Genomic DNA, 19,376 nt, shown 5'->3' on the forward strand with positions numbered 1-19,376 from the left:
GAGAAATGGCAGATGGAGTTCAATCAGGGCAAATGCGAGGTGATGCATTTTGGAAGATCCAATTCAAGAGTGAACTATACAGTAAATGGAAAAGTCCTGGGGAAAATTGATGTCCAGAGAGATTTGGGTGTTCAGGTCCACTGTTCCCTGAAGGTGGCAACGCAGGTAAATAGAGTGGTCAAGAAGGCATACGGCATGCTTTCCTTCATCGGACGGGCATTGAGTACAAGAGTTGGCAGGTCATGTTACAGTTGTATAGGACTTTGGTTCGGCCACATTTGGAATACTGCGTACAGTTCTGGTCGCCACATTATCAAAAGGATGTGGATGCTTTGGAGAGGGTGCAGAGGAGGTTCACCAGGATGTTGCCTGGTATGGAGGGCGCTAGCTATGAAGAGAGGTTGAGCAGATTAGGATTATTTTCATTAGAAAGACGGAGGTTGAGGGGGGACCTGATTGAGGTGTACAAAATCATGAGAGGTATAGACAGGGTGGATAGCAAGAGGCTTTTTCCCAGAGTGGGGGTTTCAATTACTAGAGGACACGAGTTCAAAGTGAAAGGGGAAAAGTTTAGGGGGGATATGCGTGGAAAGTTCTTTACGCAGAGGGTGGTGGGCACCTGGAACGCATTGCCAGCGGAGGTGGTAGATGCGGGCACGATGGAGTCTTTTAAGATGTATCTAGACAGATACATGAATGGGCAGGAAGAAAAGAGATACAGAACCTTAGAAAATAGGCGACATGTTTAGAGAGAGGATCTGGATCGGCGCAGGCTTGGAGGGCCGAAGGGCCTGTTCCTGTGCTATAATTATCTTTGTTCTTTGTTCTTTGATATTAGAAAAGCAAAGAGAGGACATGAAAGATTATTGGCAGGCAAAATCAAGGAAAACCCGAAAATATTTTATCAGTACATTAAGAGCAAGAGGATAACTAAGGAAAGGGTAGGGCCTATCAGAGATGTACAAGGGAACTTCTTCATGGCTGCAAAAGATGTGGGCTTGGTTCTTAATGAGTTTTTTGTCCCTGTCTTCACAAAGGAGAGGATTGATTTAGACATTGTCGTTAAATAGGAGTGTGAAATGTTAGATACGAAAAACATAATGAGAGAGGAAGTACAAGAGGGTCTGACATCCTTTGAAAGTGGATAATTCACCAGGGCCAGATGGATTGCATCCCAGTGTTAAAGGAAGCCAGGGAGAAAATAGCAGATGCACTGAGGATCATCTTCAAATCCTCACTAGATACAGGAGAGGTACCAGACAATTGGAGGTCTGCGAACATTGTACCATTGTTTAGAAAGGGTGTGAGGGATAGGCCAAATAATTACAGGCCGGTCAGTCTGATCACAGTGGTGGGTAAATTGTTAGAATCGATTCTGAGCGACAGGATGAACTGCCACATAGGCACAGATTAATCGGGGATAGTCAGTATGGATTTGTTGAGGGGAGATCATGTCTTACTAACTTAATTGAGTTTTTTGAGGAAGTAACAAGAAGGATTTATGAGGGTAGTGCAGTGGATGTGGTCGACATGGACTTTATTAAGGTGTTTCACAAGATCCCACATGGCAGACTGGTCAGCAAAATGAAAGCCCATTGGATACTGGGGAATGTGGCTGGTTGGATCCAGAATTGGCTCAGGCCCAGGAAACAAAGGGTAGTAGTCGATGGATGTTTTTGTGAATGAAAAGCTGTTTCCAGTGGTGTTCCACAGGGCTCAGTGTTGGGTCCCTTGCTGTTTGTGGTATATATTAATGATTTGGACTTAAATGTGGGAGGCATGATTGGGAAATTTGCTAATGACACAAAAATTGTCGTTGATCTTCTTCCTCTTTGGCCTCCTTGTCTCAAGAGACAGTGGGTAAGCACCTGGAGGTGGTCAGTGGTTTGTGAAGCAAAGCCTGGAGTGGCTATAAAGGCCAATTCTACAGTGACAGACTCTTCCACAAGTGCTGCAGATAAGGTTGGTTGTCGGGGCTGTTAGACAGTTGGCTCTCCCCTTGCGCTTCTGTCTTTTTTCCTGCCAATTGCTAAGTCTCTTCGACTCGCCACACTTTAGCCCTGCCTTGATGGCTGCCCGCCAGCTCTGGCGATCACTGGCAACTGACTCTCACGACTTGTGATCAATGTCACAGGACTTCATGTCGCGTTTGCAGACGTCTTTAAAACGGAGACATGGAAGGCCGGTGGGTCTGATACCAGTGACAAGCTCGCTGTACAATGTGTCCTTGGGGATCCTGCCATCTTCCATGCGGCTCACATGGCCAAGCCATCTCAAGCGCCGCTGGCTCAGTACGGTGTATTTGCTGGGGATGTTGGCCGCCTCGAGGACTTCTGTGTTCGAGATACGGTCCTGCCACCTGATGCCAAGGATTCTCCGGAGGCAGCGAAGATGGAATGAATTGAGACGTCGCTCTTGGCTGACATACGTTGTCCAGGCCTCGCTGCCGTAGAGCAAGGTACTGAGGAGACAGGCTTTATGCACTCGGACTTTTGTGTTCCGTGTCAATGCGCCATTTTCCCACACTCTCTTGGCCAGTCTGGACATAGCAGTGGAAGCCTTTCCCATACGTTTGTTGATTCTTGCTTCGAGAGACAGGTTACTGGTGATAGTTGAGCCTAGGTAGGTGAACTCTTGAACCACTTCCAGAGCGTGGTCGCCAATATTGATGGATGGAGCATTTCTGACGTCCTGCCCCATGATGTTTGTTTTCTTGAGGCTGATGGTTAGGCCAAATTCGTTGCAGGCAGCCGCAATCCTGTCGATGAGTCTCTGCAGACACTGTTCAGTGTGAGATGTTAAAGCAGCATCGTCAGCAAAGAGGAGTTCCCTAATGAGGACTTTCCGTACTTTGGTCTTCGCTGTTCGGGCAAGGTTGAACACCCTGCCACCTGATCTTGTGTGGAAGAAAATTCCTTCTTCTGAAGACTTGAACGCATGTGAGAACAGCACTGAGAAGAAAATCCCAAACAGTGTAGATGCGAGAACACAGCCCTGTTTCACACCACTCAGGATAGGAAAGGGGTCTGATGAGGCGCTGCTATGCTGAATTGTGCCTTTCATATTGTCATGGAATGAGGTGATGATACTTAGTAGCTTTGGTGAACATCCGATCTTTTCTCGTAGTCTGAAGAGACCACGTCTGCTGACGAGGTCAAAGGCTTTGGTGAGATCAATGAAAGCAACGTAGAGGGTCATCTGTTGTTCGCGGCATTTCTCCTGTATCTGACGAAGGGAGAACAGCATGTCAATGGTGGATCTCTCTGCTCTAAAGCCACACTGCCTCAGGGTAGACACGCTCAGCCACCTTCTAGCGCCTGTTTAAAGCGACTTGAGCAAAGACTTAGCCCACTATGCTGAGCAGGGAGATTCCACGGTAGTTGTTGCAGTCACCGCGGTCACCCTTGTTCTTATAGAGGGTGATGATATTGGCATCGCGCATGTCCTGTAGTACTGCTCCCTTGTCCCAGCACAGGCAAAGTAGATCGTAGACTGCTGAAAGTATAGCAGGCTTGGCACTCTTGATTATTTCAGGGGTATGGCCGTCCTTTCCAGGGGCTTTTCCACTGGCTAGAGAATCAATGGCATCACTGAGTTCCGATTTTGTTGGCTGTACATCCAACTCATCCATGACTGGCAGAGACTGGGCTGCATTGAGGGCGGGTCTCAGTGACAACATTTTCCCTGGTGTACAGTTCTAGGTAGTGCTCCACCCAGCGGTCCATTTGCTTGCGTTGGTCAGTGATTGTGTCCCCTGATTTAGATTTGAGGGGGGCGATCTTCTTGATGGTTGGCCGAAAAGCGCTCTCAGTGCCGTCATACATTCCTCTGATGTTTCTGGTGTCGGAGGCCAGCTGAATATGACTGCATAGGTGTTGCCAGTAGTCATTTGCGCAGCGCTTGGCTGTTCTTTGTGCAGCGTTTCTGGCTGCTTTAAGTGCTATGGATGTTAACTGGGGGCTTTCTTGTAGTTCAACAGTGCAATGTGCTTAGCGGCTATGACAGGTTCCAGCTCTTCAAAGTGAGATTGAAACCAGTCTGCATTCTGCTTCACACGTTTGCCATAGGTGGTCATAGATGGTTTCTCTGATGTGGGCTCACATAGTGATAGTGAGGAGGAAAGCCGCAGACTCCAGAATGATGTCAATGGTTTGGTTGAGTGGGTGGAAAAGTGGCAAATGGAATTCAGTCCAGAAAAGTGTGAGGTAATGCATTTGGGGAGGGCAAATAAAGCGAGGGAATACACAATAAATGGGCTATTGAGAGGGGTAGAAGAAGTGATAGACCTTGGAGTGCATGTTCGCAGGTCCCTGAAGGTGGCAGGACTGGTGAATAGAGTGGCGAAGAAGGCATATGGAATGCTTTCTTTTATTGGCCGATGTATAGAATTCAAAAGGAGGGCTGTCATGCTGGAACTGTACAAAACGCTAGTTAGGCACAGTTGGAGTATTGTGTACAGTTTTGGTCACCCCATTGCAGAAAGGACGTAATTGGTCTGGAGAGAGTATACAGGAGAGTTACAAGAATGTTGCCAGGGCTTGAAAGTTGCAGCTATGAGGAAAGATTGGATAGGCTAGGGTTGTTTTCCTTGGAACAGAGGAAGCTGAGGGGTGACTTAATAGAGGTGTACAAAATTGAGGGGCCTAGATAGAGTAGACAGGAAGGACCTGTTTCCCCTAGCGGAGAAGTTAATTACCAGGGGGTGCAGATTTAAGGTTATTGGTAGAAGGATTAGAGGGGACATGAGGAAAACCTTTTTCACCCTGAGGGTGGTGTGTGTCTGAAATTCACTGCCAGGAACGCTGGTGGAGGCAGAACCCCTCAATTCTTTTAAAAGATATCTGAACATGTACCTGAAGTTCTGTAACCTACAAGGCTATGGACCAAGTGCTGGAAGGTGGGATTAGATTGGGCGGCTAGTTTTTTTCGGCTGGCATAGACACGACAGGCTGAATGGCCTCCTTCTCTTGTGTAATTTTTCCATGGTTCTTTGGTTTTATTTAGCAGATGAGAGCAGGATTGTGGTGTGTTATGTGGTCCAGCCAGATCTGGCAGGGCATGGTTAAACCAGTTGTCTGCTATATCCTTTCAAGTCTGTATCCCTTGGACTTCAGTGAGCAGAGATGAGGGCTATACCGTGGAAGTGGCCTGGATGAGAGTGATGGTTTTATTGGGGACCAGGGCATCAAAGGTGGAGGTGAGTGTGCAGTTGAGAAAATCAATAGCTGCAGAAATGTTGTGGTGAACAGAAGGTCAAAGGTTGGACATTTGGGATTTTGAAAGTGCAGTTGTAAGTGAATTAGGGATAGTTTTTTTTCCAGGGACAGATACCGAGAAATTAAGTTTGGGGGTGTGGAAAGGGGATCTGGGTGGTGACTGATGCAGGAAGTGATCAGCGATGGCCTTATCTTTAATTGCAACAATGGGACTAGCAAGACCTTGTGAGAATGCAACATCAAGGGGTTGGCTGTGAATATGGGTTGGGGAGTTTATATGGGGGGAGAGTTAGGGAGGATAAGAGGGTAGTGAACTCGGGAGAGAGAACATGAGTTGAGATGGAGATTGAAATCACTGAGGATAAGAAGTTGTTCGGTACAGAGACTGAGGGAAGAAAGCAGTGAAAATATCTTGGTGAGAGAATTTTTATGATACTTGGGTAGGCGGTAGAGAATGATGATTTTGAAAGAGATGAGAGGGATGGAGCAAGGTGACGTGCTCCAAGGTGAAGAAAGTGCCAGATGAGTAGGGGGTCGGGCCAAGGTGTGATCTGGTGATAAGTGCCACATCACCAAGGTGACGGTCTTGGCGGGGCAAGTGGTGGAAGATATAGCCAGCGTGGGAGGCTTCATTAAGGGGCAAAGTATCATTGTCCCTCAGCCAGGTTTCCGTTAAGACCTTGATGTAGATGAACTCATCCACAATAAGTTCATGGATGGCAAGGGCCTTGTTCGCAAGTGAACAGACATTCTGGAGGGAGATGCATGGAGGGGTGGTGAGAGCTGATCTGGCACAATCCACAGGGTCAGCAGTCGGAAGGGTGAGTTGGACAGGAATAAGATTGGCAAGATTAGCCCCCGAGGGCGCATTGGGCGGGCAAATCGACAGGAGAGTGGAATGGGGCAATTGAGGCTGCTACCAATAATCAGCCAGTGCCAAGTGCTTTGATGAACCCGTCAGAGGATGCCAAGAGAGGCACATAGGAAAACTGTAGGCTTAGAACCCTTAGGAGTATTGATAGGCAGAGAGATCTGGGCGTACAGGTCCACAGGTCACTGAAAGTGGCATCGCAGGTGGATAAGGTAGTCAAGAAGGCATACGGCATGCTTGCCTTCATCGGTCAGGGCATAGAGTATAAAGATTGGCAAGTCATGTTGCAGCTGTACAGAACCTTAGTTAGGCCACACTTAGAATATTGCGTGCAATTCTGGTCGCCACGCTACCAGAAGGACGTGGAGGCTTTGGAGAGGGTGCAGAGGAGGTTTACCAGGATGTTGCCTGGTCTGGAGGGCATTAGCTATGAGGAGAGTTTGGATAAACTCGGATTGTTTTCACTGTAACGACGGAGTTGGAAGGGCAACCTGATAGAGGTTTACAAAGGTATGAGTGGCATGGACAGAGTGGATAGTCAGAAGCTTTTTCCCAGGGTGGAAGAGTCAGTTACTAGGGGACATAGGTTTAAGGTGCAAAATTTAGAGGGGATGTGCGAGGCAAGTTTTTTACACAGAGGGTTGTGAGTGCCTGGAACTTGCTGCCAGGGGAGGTGGTGGAAGCAGATACGATAGCAACGTTTAAGAGACATCTTGACAAATATATGAATGGGAAGGGAATAGAGGGATATGGGCCCCGGAAGTGCAGAAGGTGTTTGTTTAGGCAGGCATCAAGATCGGTGCAGGCTTGGAGGGCCGAATGGCCTGTTCCTGTGCTGTACTGTTCTTTGTTCTTATCTAAGAGGGAATGAAGCCTGGGACTGCAGCAAGCGAGCAGGAAAGTAGAGGAGTGCTGAAGGGTTGGGGCAGGGATTTGGGAGGGCAGAGTACTTGAGGGTGGAAAGGTGAATGGAGGCATGATGAGGGCTTTACGAGGGATAAAGAGGAAAGAAGTTAAAAAGAGCAAAAGTGGAAATAGAGTGATAGGCTCAGGTCCAGAGCGACAGTCAAAATGTGCACGTGAATCAACTTGCAGCTCGAGTTATATGGGTCTGTTTCCATATAAATTCGGATAGTAAAAGGGAGATAGATAGGAGATAATAGGAAGGAGACCAGAGTTAAAGTTAGAGGTCCCCTGGCGGGATAACAATGACTTAAGTGCAGTGGAGTCAGTTGTCTGAGTTCAGATTCTTCAGAGGAATTCTGTTTAGAGAGCAAGATGCACTTAAGGGACTCCTGCACAACCTGCTTAGATCCTCCTTGTCTGTCATGTGGTCACACATTCCCTCTCTGCTTGTCCTCTTAAGCTGCAGAGTGACCACCTCCTAAAATGTGCTATGTATGTGGCTGTCAATCTCGCAGATGCACTGCAGTGACATCAGCTGCTGCTCAATCTCCAAAACCCAGAGCTTGAGTTCCTCCAGCTGATGGTACCTCCTCTGCATATGTTTCTCCAGGGCACGAGAAGTGTTCTGGAGTTCCCATTTGGCACCGACGTGGATTCGACGGCATTGAGGTGCCCTGCCATGCTCTATTTATTAGACTAAATAAACTTAAGATTTAAAGCTTAAGGCCTCACTTTTTTTTAAAACCTGGTTTAATTATTCTAGTTCCTTTTCTTAGATCCTTACTTACTTCAGTGCTTACCCTCGATCACCACCTTCGTTCACTCTGGCTCAGCGCCTGCTCCTCAGTTGTGATGTCACGTGCACTTTTTCACTTTGTTGTTTTGCGACGCCCTCTGTTGTTCTTCCCATGCCTGCATTGTATTTATGCTGCTTGATCCTTCTGCGATGCTCTCTGTCCCAAGAATTACTTTAATTGGCCCTTTTTATTGATGTAATCTGCTTGATTTTAAATCTATGCATTTCCAACCACTATTTTAGAAATGGAAGACTGGAATGCCACCACTGGGACCAGACATACCAAGTGCTAAATGTTTGTCAACAGGGCTGCTTCTGCATGTGGAACATGTGGATTTCAATTGATGCAGGAAATTACTTTTCTTGCGCAGTTTTACTTCCAATCAGATTGATTCTTCCATTTACGATGTGGTGCTAATCAAGAGGTATAATGCCACCTAGTGGTCAGAAATTGACAGCAGTACTAGCCTGTACCAGTTCTAAACTACACTTTAGATTATAATACTGTAAAGTGTGGCCATCTTCAATGGGTTAACTATGTTCGTTTTACTAATTTGAACTATTAGCCATGTGGTCATTTTTTCCAGACATGTAGATAAAAGTTGTCCAGTATTTGCCTGGTCACTGACCAAATGCAAGTAGTGAAGTTTTTATTAAAGCTTAATTCTCACATGTGAAATAAATAGATCTGTATGACAGCAGAACTTGGTTCACCATTGTAATTTAAAAGTGTTTATAGTGCCAAGTATAAATAGCATTGGTTTAGGATTGGTGATCTACAAGGTTGATCCTATTCAGGTTTAGGTTAAAGTATGTTAGAGGGATGTAATTCTACATCTGGAATTCTTTGTGGGGACACCACTTGCTGAAGTGGATGAGTCTTTCATTCTGTAATAGGGACATCCCTCACCTCGAGCAATAATGAGGATTTTAATAAAGTTAGCAGTGGGTAAAATGCATGACACTAAGTCAGCATCTGGTATAAAGAACAGATGACAAACTTTTAAAAAAGGTGCTTATTTACCTCACCAGTCTTTTCTTCTTAGGATGGTCTTGTGAAAGCTGACATGGAGAAGTTGACCTTCTATGCAGTTTCAGCTCCAGACAAACTGGATCGAATAGGAAAGTACCTTGCAGAACGGCTCAGCCGGGATGTTGTCAGGCATAGATATGGGTAGGTAACTTTTATTGTTTAAAAATTGAGAATTTTATTTGAATGTGTTGGTAGCTTAAAACATGACACAATATATCCCAGGAGAGAAATAAATTAGTGTGGGCAATTACAAAAGGTATAATTTTTCAGAACCTGAAATCTTGAGTTTCAGTAACTAACTGTGTGAAACGTACTTCTGCCATGAGGTGTGATGCACTGCGCCTCAGTGACTTCTGGAGAGTATGAGAAAATGCTGAGACGAGGTTAATTTTCAGACCCTCGCCCTTGAAAACTAATCCTTTTAAGTGCTTCCAATTCCCTGATTGTACCATCTTTGCCATTCTTTCTCTTCATATTGTTGACATTCCATTTTAACTTCTTCCATGGTGAGACTGTGATAAATAGCTGTGATGTCTTCGGCTTGCGTGCTTAAGTATTCTTTCATTTCTAGAAAAAAAGTTACTTTGGTTTTAAAAATTATTACTTGAATAAATTACTGCTTGCTATTATGGCCACAACTTATCTTTGTGTAAATTATATTCAGTCTTTGGCTAAAAATATAGCTGTTATTGGGTCCAATATGTCAGAGTCCTAAAACCTTAGGACTTGATATCATAACTCGTCACTTTTCTGTCACCATTCTCATGCAAGAAAAATAATTTGAATTGATCATCCTCTTAATGACTGCATTAGCTGGAACCTCAATTCCTTTTCATATTTCCTCCGATCCTCCGGGAACCTAACTACCTGCCTATGGCCTCTTCTTTGAATACAGAAATAAATTGTTTAGTTGAATCCAGGATCCGGAGTCAAGGACGTAACTGGCTGCAGAGCACACTGAGGGGGAAGGGTGAACAGCCATTGGTCGTGGTCCATATTGGTACCAATGATATAGGTAGAAAGAGAGATGAGGTCCTGCTGGCAGATTTTAGGCAGTTAGGAAGGAGTCTAGAAAGCAGGACCTCAAAGGTAGTAATCTACGAACTACTCATGCTGCCACAAACTAGTGAGTATAGAAATAGGAGGCCAGAGCTGATAAATGTTTGGCTTGAGAGATGGTGCAGGAGGGAGGGCTTTAGATTCCTGGAACCTCAGAACCTGGCAATGGGACCGATGCAGGCTAGACAGATAGGTCAGCAGAGGCAGGACCAATATTCTCGTAGAATGTTTGCTAATGCATTGTGAAGGGTTTAAACTAACTTAACAAGATAGGAACCAGGATGTAGAAATAGAAAGTAGAAAGAAGGTGCACAAAAGTTTGGGAGAAACAGATAGCACTACAGTAAGAAATAGAATCATAGGAAGTTTACGGCACAGAAAGACGCCATTTGGCGCATCATGTCTCTGCCAGCAGAAAAATGTTCCACCCATTCTAATCCCACCTTTCAGCATTTGGTCCGTAGCCCTGCAGATTACAGCACTTGAGGTGCATATCCAGACTTCTTTTGAATGAGTTGAGCATTTCTGCCTCAACTACCCTTTCAGGCAGTGAGTTCCAGACCATCACCACCCTCTGGCTGAAAAAACTTTTCCTCATCTCCCTACTAATCTTTCTACCAATCACTTTAAATCTATGCTCTGTAGTCACTGACCTCTCTGCTAAATTAAATAGGCCCTTCACCTCCACTCTGTCCAGGCCCCTCACAATTTTGTGCATCTCAATCAAATCTCCCCTCAGCCTTTCCTGTTCCAAGGAGAACAACCCCAGCCTATCCAATATTTCTTCATAGCTGCATTTTTCCAGTCCCAGCAACATCCTAGTAAATCTCCTCTCTACTCTGTCTAGTGCAATTCCATCCTTTCTGTGATGAGGTGACCAGAACTGCACACAGTATGCAAGTTGTGGCCCAACCAATAATTTATACAGTTCCAGCATAACCTCCCTCCTCTTATATTCTATACCTCGGCTAATAAAGGAAAGATTCCATATGCCTTCTTAACCACCTTATCGACCTGTCCTGCTACCTTCAGGGATCTGTGGACATTCACTCCAAGGTCCCACACTTCCGGTGCATCACTCAGTATTTTCCCATTAATCGTGTATTCCTTTGCCTTGTTTGACCTCCCCAAATGCATCACCTCACACCTCTCCGGGTTGAATTCCATTTGCCACTTTTCTGTCCATCTGACCAGAGCTTCCTGCAGCCTACAGCTATTCTCCTCTCTATCTACCACAGGGCCAATCTTTGGGTCGCCTTCAAACTTCTTGATCTCCCCACCCCCCCACATTTACGTCCTAATCGTTAATATATACCATAAAAAGCAGGGGACCCAGTACTGAGCCCTGCGGAACGCCACTGGAAACAGCCCCCCCCAGTTGCTAAAACACCTGTCAACAATTACCCTTTTGTTTCCTGCCACTGAGCCAATTTTGTATCCACCTTACTGCATTTCCCTGGATCCCACAGGATTTTTTTATTTAACCAGTCTGCCATGTAGGACCTTGTCATAAGTCTTGCTAAAATCCATGTCGACTACTTCAACTACACTACCCTTATCTATCTCCCTTGTTTCTGCTTTAAAACACTTGATGAAGTTGGTCAGACAAGATCTTCCCTTAACAAATCCATACTGACTATCCTTGATTATCTGTGCCTTTCTAAGTGATAGTTTATCCTGTCTCTCAGAATAGATTCCAATAATTTGCCCACTACTGAGGTTAGACTGACTGGCCTGTAATTATTCGGTCTATCCTTCGCTCCCTTTTTAAACAGAGCTACAACGTTAGTAGTCCTCCAATCCTCTGGCACCACACCTGTATCCAGTGAGGACTGGAAAATGATGGTCAGACCTTCCACTATTTCCTCTTCTCACTTCTTTTAACAGCCTGGGGTATATTTCATCTGGCCCTGGTGATTTATCAATTTTCAAGGATGCTAATCCCATTAATACGTCCTCTCTCCCTATGTTTATCACATCCAATACTTCACACCCCACTTCCTTAACTGCAAAATCTGCATCGTCCCTCTCTTGTATGAAGACAGACGCAAAGTATTCATTAAGAACAATACCAACATCATCCGCCTGTACACGTAGGTTACCTTTTTGGTCTTTTATAGGCCTTACTCTTTCCTTAGTTATCCTCTTACTCTTAATGTATTGACAAAACATCTTTGGGTTCACCTTGAATTTGCTTGCCAATATTCTTTCATGCCCTCTCTTAGCTTTCCTAATTTCCTTTTTGATTTCACTCCTCCACTTTCTGTACTCCTCGGCTTTCTGTAGTGTTGAGTTCTCTGTGTCGGGCATAAGCTTTCCTTTTCTACCTTATCTTACTCTGTAAGCTCCTTGACATCCATGGGGCTCTAGATTTGGCCGTCCCACCCTTTTTCTTTGTGGGTACATGATAACTTTGAACCCCTTGAATTTCCCCTCTGAATGCCTCCCACTGCTCTGACACTGATTTACCTTCAAGTAGCTGTTTCCGGTTCACTTTTACTAAATCACTCCTCAGCTTAGTAAAATTGGCCTTGCCGCAAATGAGAACTCTAACTCCTGTTCTATCTCTGTCCTTTTCCATAATTATGCTAAAACTAACTGAATTATGATCACTACCACAAATATGCACTCCCATTGCCACTCCTTCCACTGCCCATCTTCATTTCCTAAAACTAAGTCTAAAACTGCATCCTCTCTTGTTGGACTTGCTAAATACTGGCCAAAAAAGTTCTCCTGAATGCACCTCAAGAATTCTGCTCTCTCCATTCCTTTCACACTAAAACTATTCCGGTTAATATTGAGGTAGTTAAAATCTGCCACTATTCCTGCCCAATCGTTTTGCACTTCTCAGAGATTAGCCTACATTTCTGCTCTTCTCTCTCTCTCTGACTGTTTGGGGGTCTATAGCACACTCCCAGCAGTGTGATTTCCCCTTTTTTGTTCCTTAGCTCAATCCATATGGCCTTATTTGATGACCTACCAACATATCATCCCATCTCACAACTGTAATAGTTACTTCAACCAAAATTGCCACTCCCCCTCCTTTCTTATCCCCCTCCATATCGCATCTGTAAAACCTGTAACCAGGAAGTTGACCTGCCATTTCTCTCGCTCCTTAAGCCATGTTTCTGTAATAGCTATGATATCATACTGCCATGTCTCTGTCTGTGCCCTCAGCTCATCTGCTTTATTTGCTATACTCCTCGTATTGAAATAGATACCCTTGAGCAATGCTAATCTCTCTCACTTATTTTCTAACCTTTGTTTCCTTTGCTTTCCAGACTCATACATTAATTTTCCGCCTTCCATTTTAATTTCTGATATTGTCCCAACTGAGTCAAGTCCCTATCCCCTTGCCATACTAGTTTAAACCCTCCCCAAAAGCACTCGCAAAACGTCCCGCAAGGATCTCTGTTCCGGCGCAACCCATCTGGCCTGTACAGGTTCCATCTCCCTCAGAGCCTGTCCCAATGTCCCAGGAATCTGAAGCCCTCCCTCTTGCACCATCTTTCCAGCCATGAATTCATCTGTCTTATCCTTCTATTTCTATACTCACATGCACGTGGCACTGGGAGTAATCCAGAGATTACTACTTTTGAGGTCCTGCTTGCTAATTTCTTACCTAGCTCCCTAAATTCTGACTGCAGTACCACATCCCTCTTTCTGCCTATTTTGTTGGTTCCGATGTGGGCCACAACTGCTGGCTTTTCACTCTCCCCCTTCAGGATGCTCTGCAGCCGCTCAGTGACATCCTTGACCCTGGCACCAGGGATCCCACAACCAATGGATCAGATCAAAGCTCTGCACTCCTGTCACATCCAGTCATGAATGGTGGAGAATGAAACAACTAACTGGAGGAGGGGCTCCAAAAACATCCCCCATCCTCAATGATGGAGGAGCCCAGCATGTCTGTGCAAAAGACGAGGCTGGAACATTTACAGCCATCTTCAGCCAGGAGTGCCGAATGGTTGATCCATCCTGAGGTCCTTAACATAATGAATTCCAGGCTTCAGACAATTTGATTCACTGCACATGATATCAAGAAATGGCTGACCTCACTGAATACAGCAAAGGCTATGGACTCTGACAACAATCCGGCTGTAGTATTGGAGACTTGTGCTCCAGATTCAGCTGCACCACTAGCCATGCTGTTCCAGTGCAGCTACAACACTGGCATCTACCCAATAATGTGGAAAATTGCCCGGGTATGTCCTATCCATAAAAAGCAGGAAAAATCCAATCCAGCCAATTACCATCCCGTCCGTCTACTCTGAATCATCAGCAAAGTGATGGAAGGTGTCGTTGACAATGCTATCTAGTGGCTCTTAATCTGAACAGCCTGCTCACCAGTGCTCAGTTGGGCTCCCACCAAGGTCACTCAGTTCCAGTCCTCATTACAGCCTTGGTCCAAATATGGACAAAATAGTTGAATTCAAGAGGTGAGGTGATATTAACTGCCCTTGACATCAAGGCAACATTTGACTGAGTGTGGCATCAAAGAGCCCTAGCAAAATTGAAGTCACTGTACATAAGGGGAAAACTCCCCACTGGATGGAGTCATACCTAGCACAAAGGAAGATGGTTATAGTTGTTGGAGGCCAATCCTCTCAGTCCCAGGACATTGCTGCAGGAGTTCCACAGGGTAGTGTGCTGGGCCTAACCATCTTCAGCTGCTTCCCTCCAATGCCAGGTCAGAAGTAGGGATGCTTGCTGATTGCACAGTGTTCACAACCATTCGCAAGTCCTCAGATAATGAAGCAGTCTGTGCCCACATGCAGCAAGACTTAGACAACATTCAGGCTTGGACTAATAAGTGGCAAGTAATATTTCTGTCACACAAGTGCCAGGCAATGACCATCTCGAACAAGAGAGAATCTAACTGCTCCCTATTGACGTTCAACAGTATTGCCATCACTGAATCCCCCACTATCAATGTCCTGGGGGTTACCATTTACCAGAAACTGAACTGAACCAGCCATATAAATACTATGGCTACCAGAGCAGGTCAGAGGCTGGGAATTCTGCAGTGAGTAACCTGTCTACTGACTCCACAAAATCTGCACACCATCTGCAAACCAGGAATATGATGAAATGCTCTCCATTTGCCTGGATGAGTGTAGCTCCAACCCATACTCTGAGAGTGACACCTTCAAGACAAAGCATCCCACTTGATCGGCACCCCATAAACATTCACTCCTTCTGCCACCGACGCACAGTAACAGCAGTGCGTACCATCTACAAGATGCACTGCAGCAACTTGCCAAGACTCCTTCGACAGCACCCTCCGAACAAGTGACTCCTAATACCTAGAAGGTCAAGAGCAGCAGACAGAGGGGAACACCACCAGCTGCACGTTCAGCTCAAAGTCTCTCACCATCCTGACCTGGAACTATATCACCACTCCTGCACTGTCACTGGCTCAAAATCCTGAAACTCCCTCTCTAGCAGCGTTGTGGGTGTACCTACACTACATGGATTGCAGTGGTTCGAGAAAGTGGCTCACCACTACCTTTTCATGGGCAATTAGGGATGGGCAATGAATACTGGCCATACCAGCAAAGCTCTCATCCCAAGAAAGACTTAAAAATAAAAAGGAAAGATAGGGAAGGGGAAAAGAAAAGGAGGGAAGTGGCGGTATGGATTAAGGAGAATATTAGTGCTGAAGAGAGAGGACCCCCTAGAGGGGTCAAGAACAGAATCTTAGATGCAAGCAGTAGAGATATCATGACATTACTGGGTGTATTCTATAGCTCACCAACTAGTGGGAAAGATATAGAGTCGCAAATTTGCAGGGAAATTACAGAAAAGTAAAAGAACTATAGAATGGTGATAATGGACTTTAATTACCCCAATATAAACTGATAATACTGTAAAGGGCAGAGAGGGGGAACAATTCAGGAGAATTTTCTTGATCAGTATGCTTCTGGTCCAGCAAGTTGGGAGGCACTGCTGGCTCTGGTTCTGAGGAATGAAGTGGGTCAAGTGGATCAAGTGTCAGTAAGGGAACCTTTAAGGAACAGTAATCATTGTGTCATAAGATTTACGTTAGTTATGGAAAAGGACAACGAGCAATCTAGAGTAAAAATATTAATTGGAGGAAGGCCAATTTCAGTGGGCTCAACAGATCTGGCCCAGGTAGATTGGGGTCTTAAAATTGACAGGCAAATCTGTAACTGAGCAATGGACAGCCTTTAAAGAAGAAATATTTTGGTTATAATTGAGGTACATTCTCATGATGGGGATAGGTAAAGCAAGCAAAGCCAGAACACCCGGGATGGTGAAAGAGAGAGAAAGATGAAGCAGAAAAGGGGTGCGTATGAAAGATGTCAGGTTGATAATACAAGTGAGAACCAGGCTGAATATAGAAACTTTAGAAGTGATAAAGGAAATAAGAGGCAGAGAAAGTATGAGAAGAGACTGGCAGCTAATAAAAGAGAATCCAAAATTCTTCAATAAGCATATAATTAGTAAAAAGGTAGTAAGAGATAGTGAGACCAAAAAGAGCATCTACACATGGAGACGGGGCATGGCTAAGGTGCTAAATGAGTACTTTGCATCTGGCTTTACCCAGGAAGAAGATGCTGCTGATCTCCGTGAAAGGGGAGGTAATTGAGATACTGGATGGCTAAAAATTGGTAAAGAGGAGGTATTAGGCTGGTTTTACTTAAAGTTGATAAGTCACTAGGACCAAATAAGAGACATCTGAGGATAAGAAGTAAGGGAGGAAAATGCGGAGGCATTGGTCCTAATCTTCCAATCCTCCTTGGATATGGGGATGGTGCCAGAGTACTGAGAATTGCAAATGTTGCATCTGTTTTTAAAAAAAAAAGTGGTGGGAAAGCTTTTATAAATGATAATCTGGGACAAGTATGGATTGATTAAGAAAAGCAGGCATTGATTTATTAAAGGCATGTAATGTTTAACTAATTTCAGTTTTTTGATCTGCTTTGATAAAGTGCTACATAACAGGCTTATCAGCGAAGTTGAAGCTCATGGAATAAAAGGGACAGTGGCAGCAGGGATACGAAGTTGGCCGACTGACAGGAAATAGTCTTGGTGATCGGGGAGGCATTGGTGTAGTGGTATTGTCACTGGACTAGTAATCCAGAGGCCTAGGCTAATGCTCTGTCGTGGGTAGGTGAGAAAGTGGAGTTGAGACCACAATCAGATCAGCCATGATCTTATTAAATGGCGAAGCAGTCACGAAGAGGCCGAATGGCTTACTCATGCTCCTAATTTGTATGTTCGTATGGTTATTTTTTGGAATTGAGTGAAGTATACAGTGGGGTTGCCCAGGGATTGGTATTAGGGCCACTGCTTTTGTATAGTAATGACCTAGACTGGGTTTTTGAAGGCACATTTTCAAAATTTGCAGATGACAGAAAACTTGGAAATATTGTGAACTGTGAGGAGGATAGTGATAGACTTCAAGAAGACATAGACAAGCTGGTTAAAAGGGTGGACATGTGGCAGATGAAATTTAATGCAGAGAAGTGTGAAGTGATACATGGATGACGTCGCCGTCTTCTGCTCGGATCTGCTGTCAGTGCGCAGACTGATGAGCATCTGCGACCAGTTCGAACTGGCCTCGGGAGCCAAAGTTAACCACGGGAAGAGCGAGGCCATGTCCTTTGGGAACTGGGCTGACCGATCCTTTGTCCCCTTCACCATCAGGTCTGACTACCTGAAGGTACTGGTGATATGGTTCGGAAGGGCCGGGGCGTGCACCAAAACCTTGAAGGAGCGAGTAGCCAAGGTACAACAAAAGTTGAGCATGTGGGGGCAGCGATCTCTCTCCATTGTGGGTAAGAACCTGGTCATCAGGTGTGAGGCGCTCACGTTGCTGTACGTGGCGCAGGTCTGGCCCATACCCCACTCCTGTCCTGTGGCGGTCACCCGAGCCATTTTCCACTTCACCTGGGGATCTAAAATGGACCAGGTCCGGAGGGACACAATGTTCAAACCTCTGGACAAGGGCGGAAAAAATGTACCCAACGTGGCTCTAATCCTGATGACTACCTTCGTGTGCGGCTGCATCAAGCTGTTAGTAGACCTCCAGTACGCAAACTCCAAGTGTCACTACGTGCTGAGGTTCTATCTGTCCCCAGTGTTGCGAAGGATGGGCCTGGTCACATTGCCGCGGAACGCTCCATGCAGTTGGACCGTGCCGTACCACCTATCCTTCGTGGAGCGGTTTCTGCGGGAAAACACCTTTGACCACCGATCCATCAGGCATGGTCTGCACGGAATGTCCTCAAGGCCCTACGGGAAAAGGAGACGGTGGATCCTGTCGGATGGTTCCCCGAGCAGACCGTCAAAGTCATTTGGCGGAATGCCTCATCACCAGAGCTTTCAAACAAGCACCAAGATGTAGCTTGGCTGGTGGTGAGAAGAGCCCTCCCTTTCAGATCCTTCCTGCACGCCCGAAGTCTCGCCCCCTCTGCGCTATGCCCTCGCGTTGGCTGTGGTATGGAAGAGATGGTTGCCCACCTCCTCCTGGAATGTGTCTTTGCAAAGCAGGTGTGGAAAGAGATGCAGTGGTTTTTGTCGAGGTTCATCTCAAGCAGCTCTAACACAGGAGTCTGTGCTCTACGGGCTGTTCCCAAGGACGCACACCGAGACAAACATCAACTGCTGCTGGAGGACTATCAATTCGGTGAAAGACGCCCTTTGGTCTGCCCGAAACTTGCTGGTCTTCCAGCGTAAAGAGTTGTCCACGACCGAGAGTTGCAGACTGGCACATTCCAAGGTCCAGGACTACGTGCTGAGGGACGCACTAAAGCTAGGGGCAGCCGCAGCAAAGGCTCAATGGGGAAAGACCACACTGTAAGGTCCCCCCACCAAGCTGAACTGAGGGGCTGGATCCATGGGAAACCCCTCGAACTGTATTGGGAAATTTTTCATTTGCTGTAAAATGTAAAAATGTAATTGGATGACAAATGTGAAATGGAAGGGTGGTGAGGCAACTCATGATTGTAATGAAGCAAACGGACCTCCTTTGCATTGTTTGTATTTTTTGACTTGGTGCTGTTTGAAACTGTTTGGCAATGTATTTTTTACAGATTTTTATGAATAAAGTATATTTTGAAAATTAAAAAGTGTGAAGTGATACATTTTGGTAGGAAAAATGAGGAGAGGCAATATAAAATAAAGGGTGCAATTCTGATGGGGATGCAGAAACAGAAAGACCTGGAGGTATCTCTGCACAAATCTTTGAAAATGGTGGGGGAGATTGAGAAAGCAGTTTAAAAGGCATATGGGATTCTGGGTTCTATAAATAGAGGCATAGAGTACAAAAGCAAGGAAGTTACAATGAACCTTTATAAAACTCTGGTTCGGCCTCAACTGGAGTATTGTGTCCAATTCTGGGCACCACAGTTTAGAAAGGATGTGAAGGCATTGGAGAGGTTGCAGAAAAGATTTAGAGGAAAGGTTCCAAGGATGAGGGACTTCAGTTATGTCAATAGATTGCGACTGTACTTAGAGGATAAAGTT

The 19,376-nt window shown here is 45.4% G+C and overlaps 1 protein-coding gene across 8 annotated transcripts in view; it reads left to right on the top strand.

Annotated features, from left to right (window-relative positions):
- The window catches only part of LOC137369955 (protein EFR3 homolog A-like), a 325,373-nt gene that overhangs the window by 88,801 nt on the left and 217,196 nt on the right, over nt 1-19,376 (top strand). For all 8 annotated transcript variants that reach the window (XM_068031744.1, XM_068031747.1, XM_068031748.1 and 5 more), the window contains one exon: nt 8,836-8,963. In XM_068031744.1, coding sequence (XP_067887845.1) covers nt 8,836-8,963 — 128 coding nt within the window. The remainder of the gene's footprint in view (nt 1-8,835; nt 8,964-19,376) is intronic.

Source organism: Heterodontus francisci, chromosome 5 (assembly GCF_036365525.1).
Source record: "Heterodontus francisci isolate sHetFra1 chromosome 5, sHetFra1.hap1, whole genome shotgun sequence".
Taxonomy (NCBI): domain Eukaryota; kingdom Metazoa; phylum Chordata; class Chondrichthyes; order Heterodontiformes; family Heterodontidae; genus Heterodontus; species Heterodontus francisci.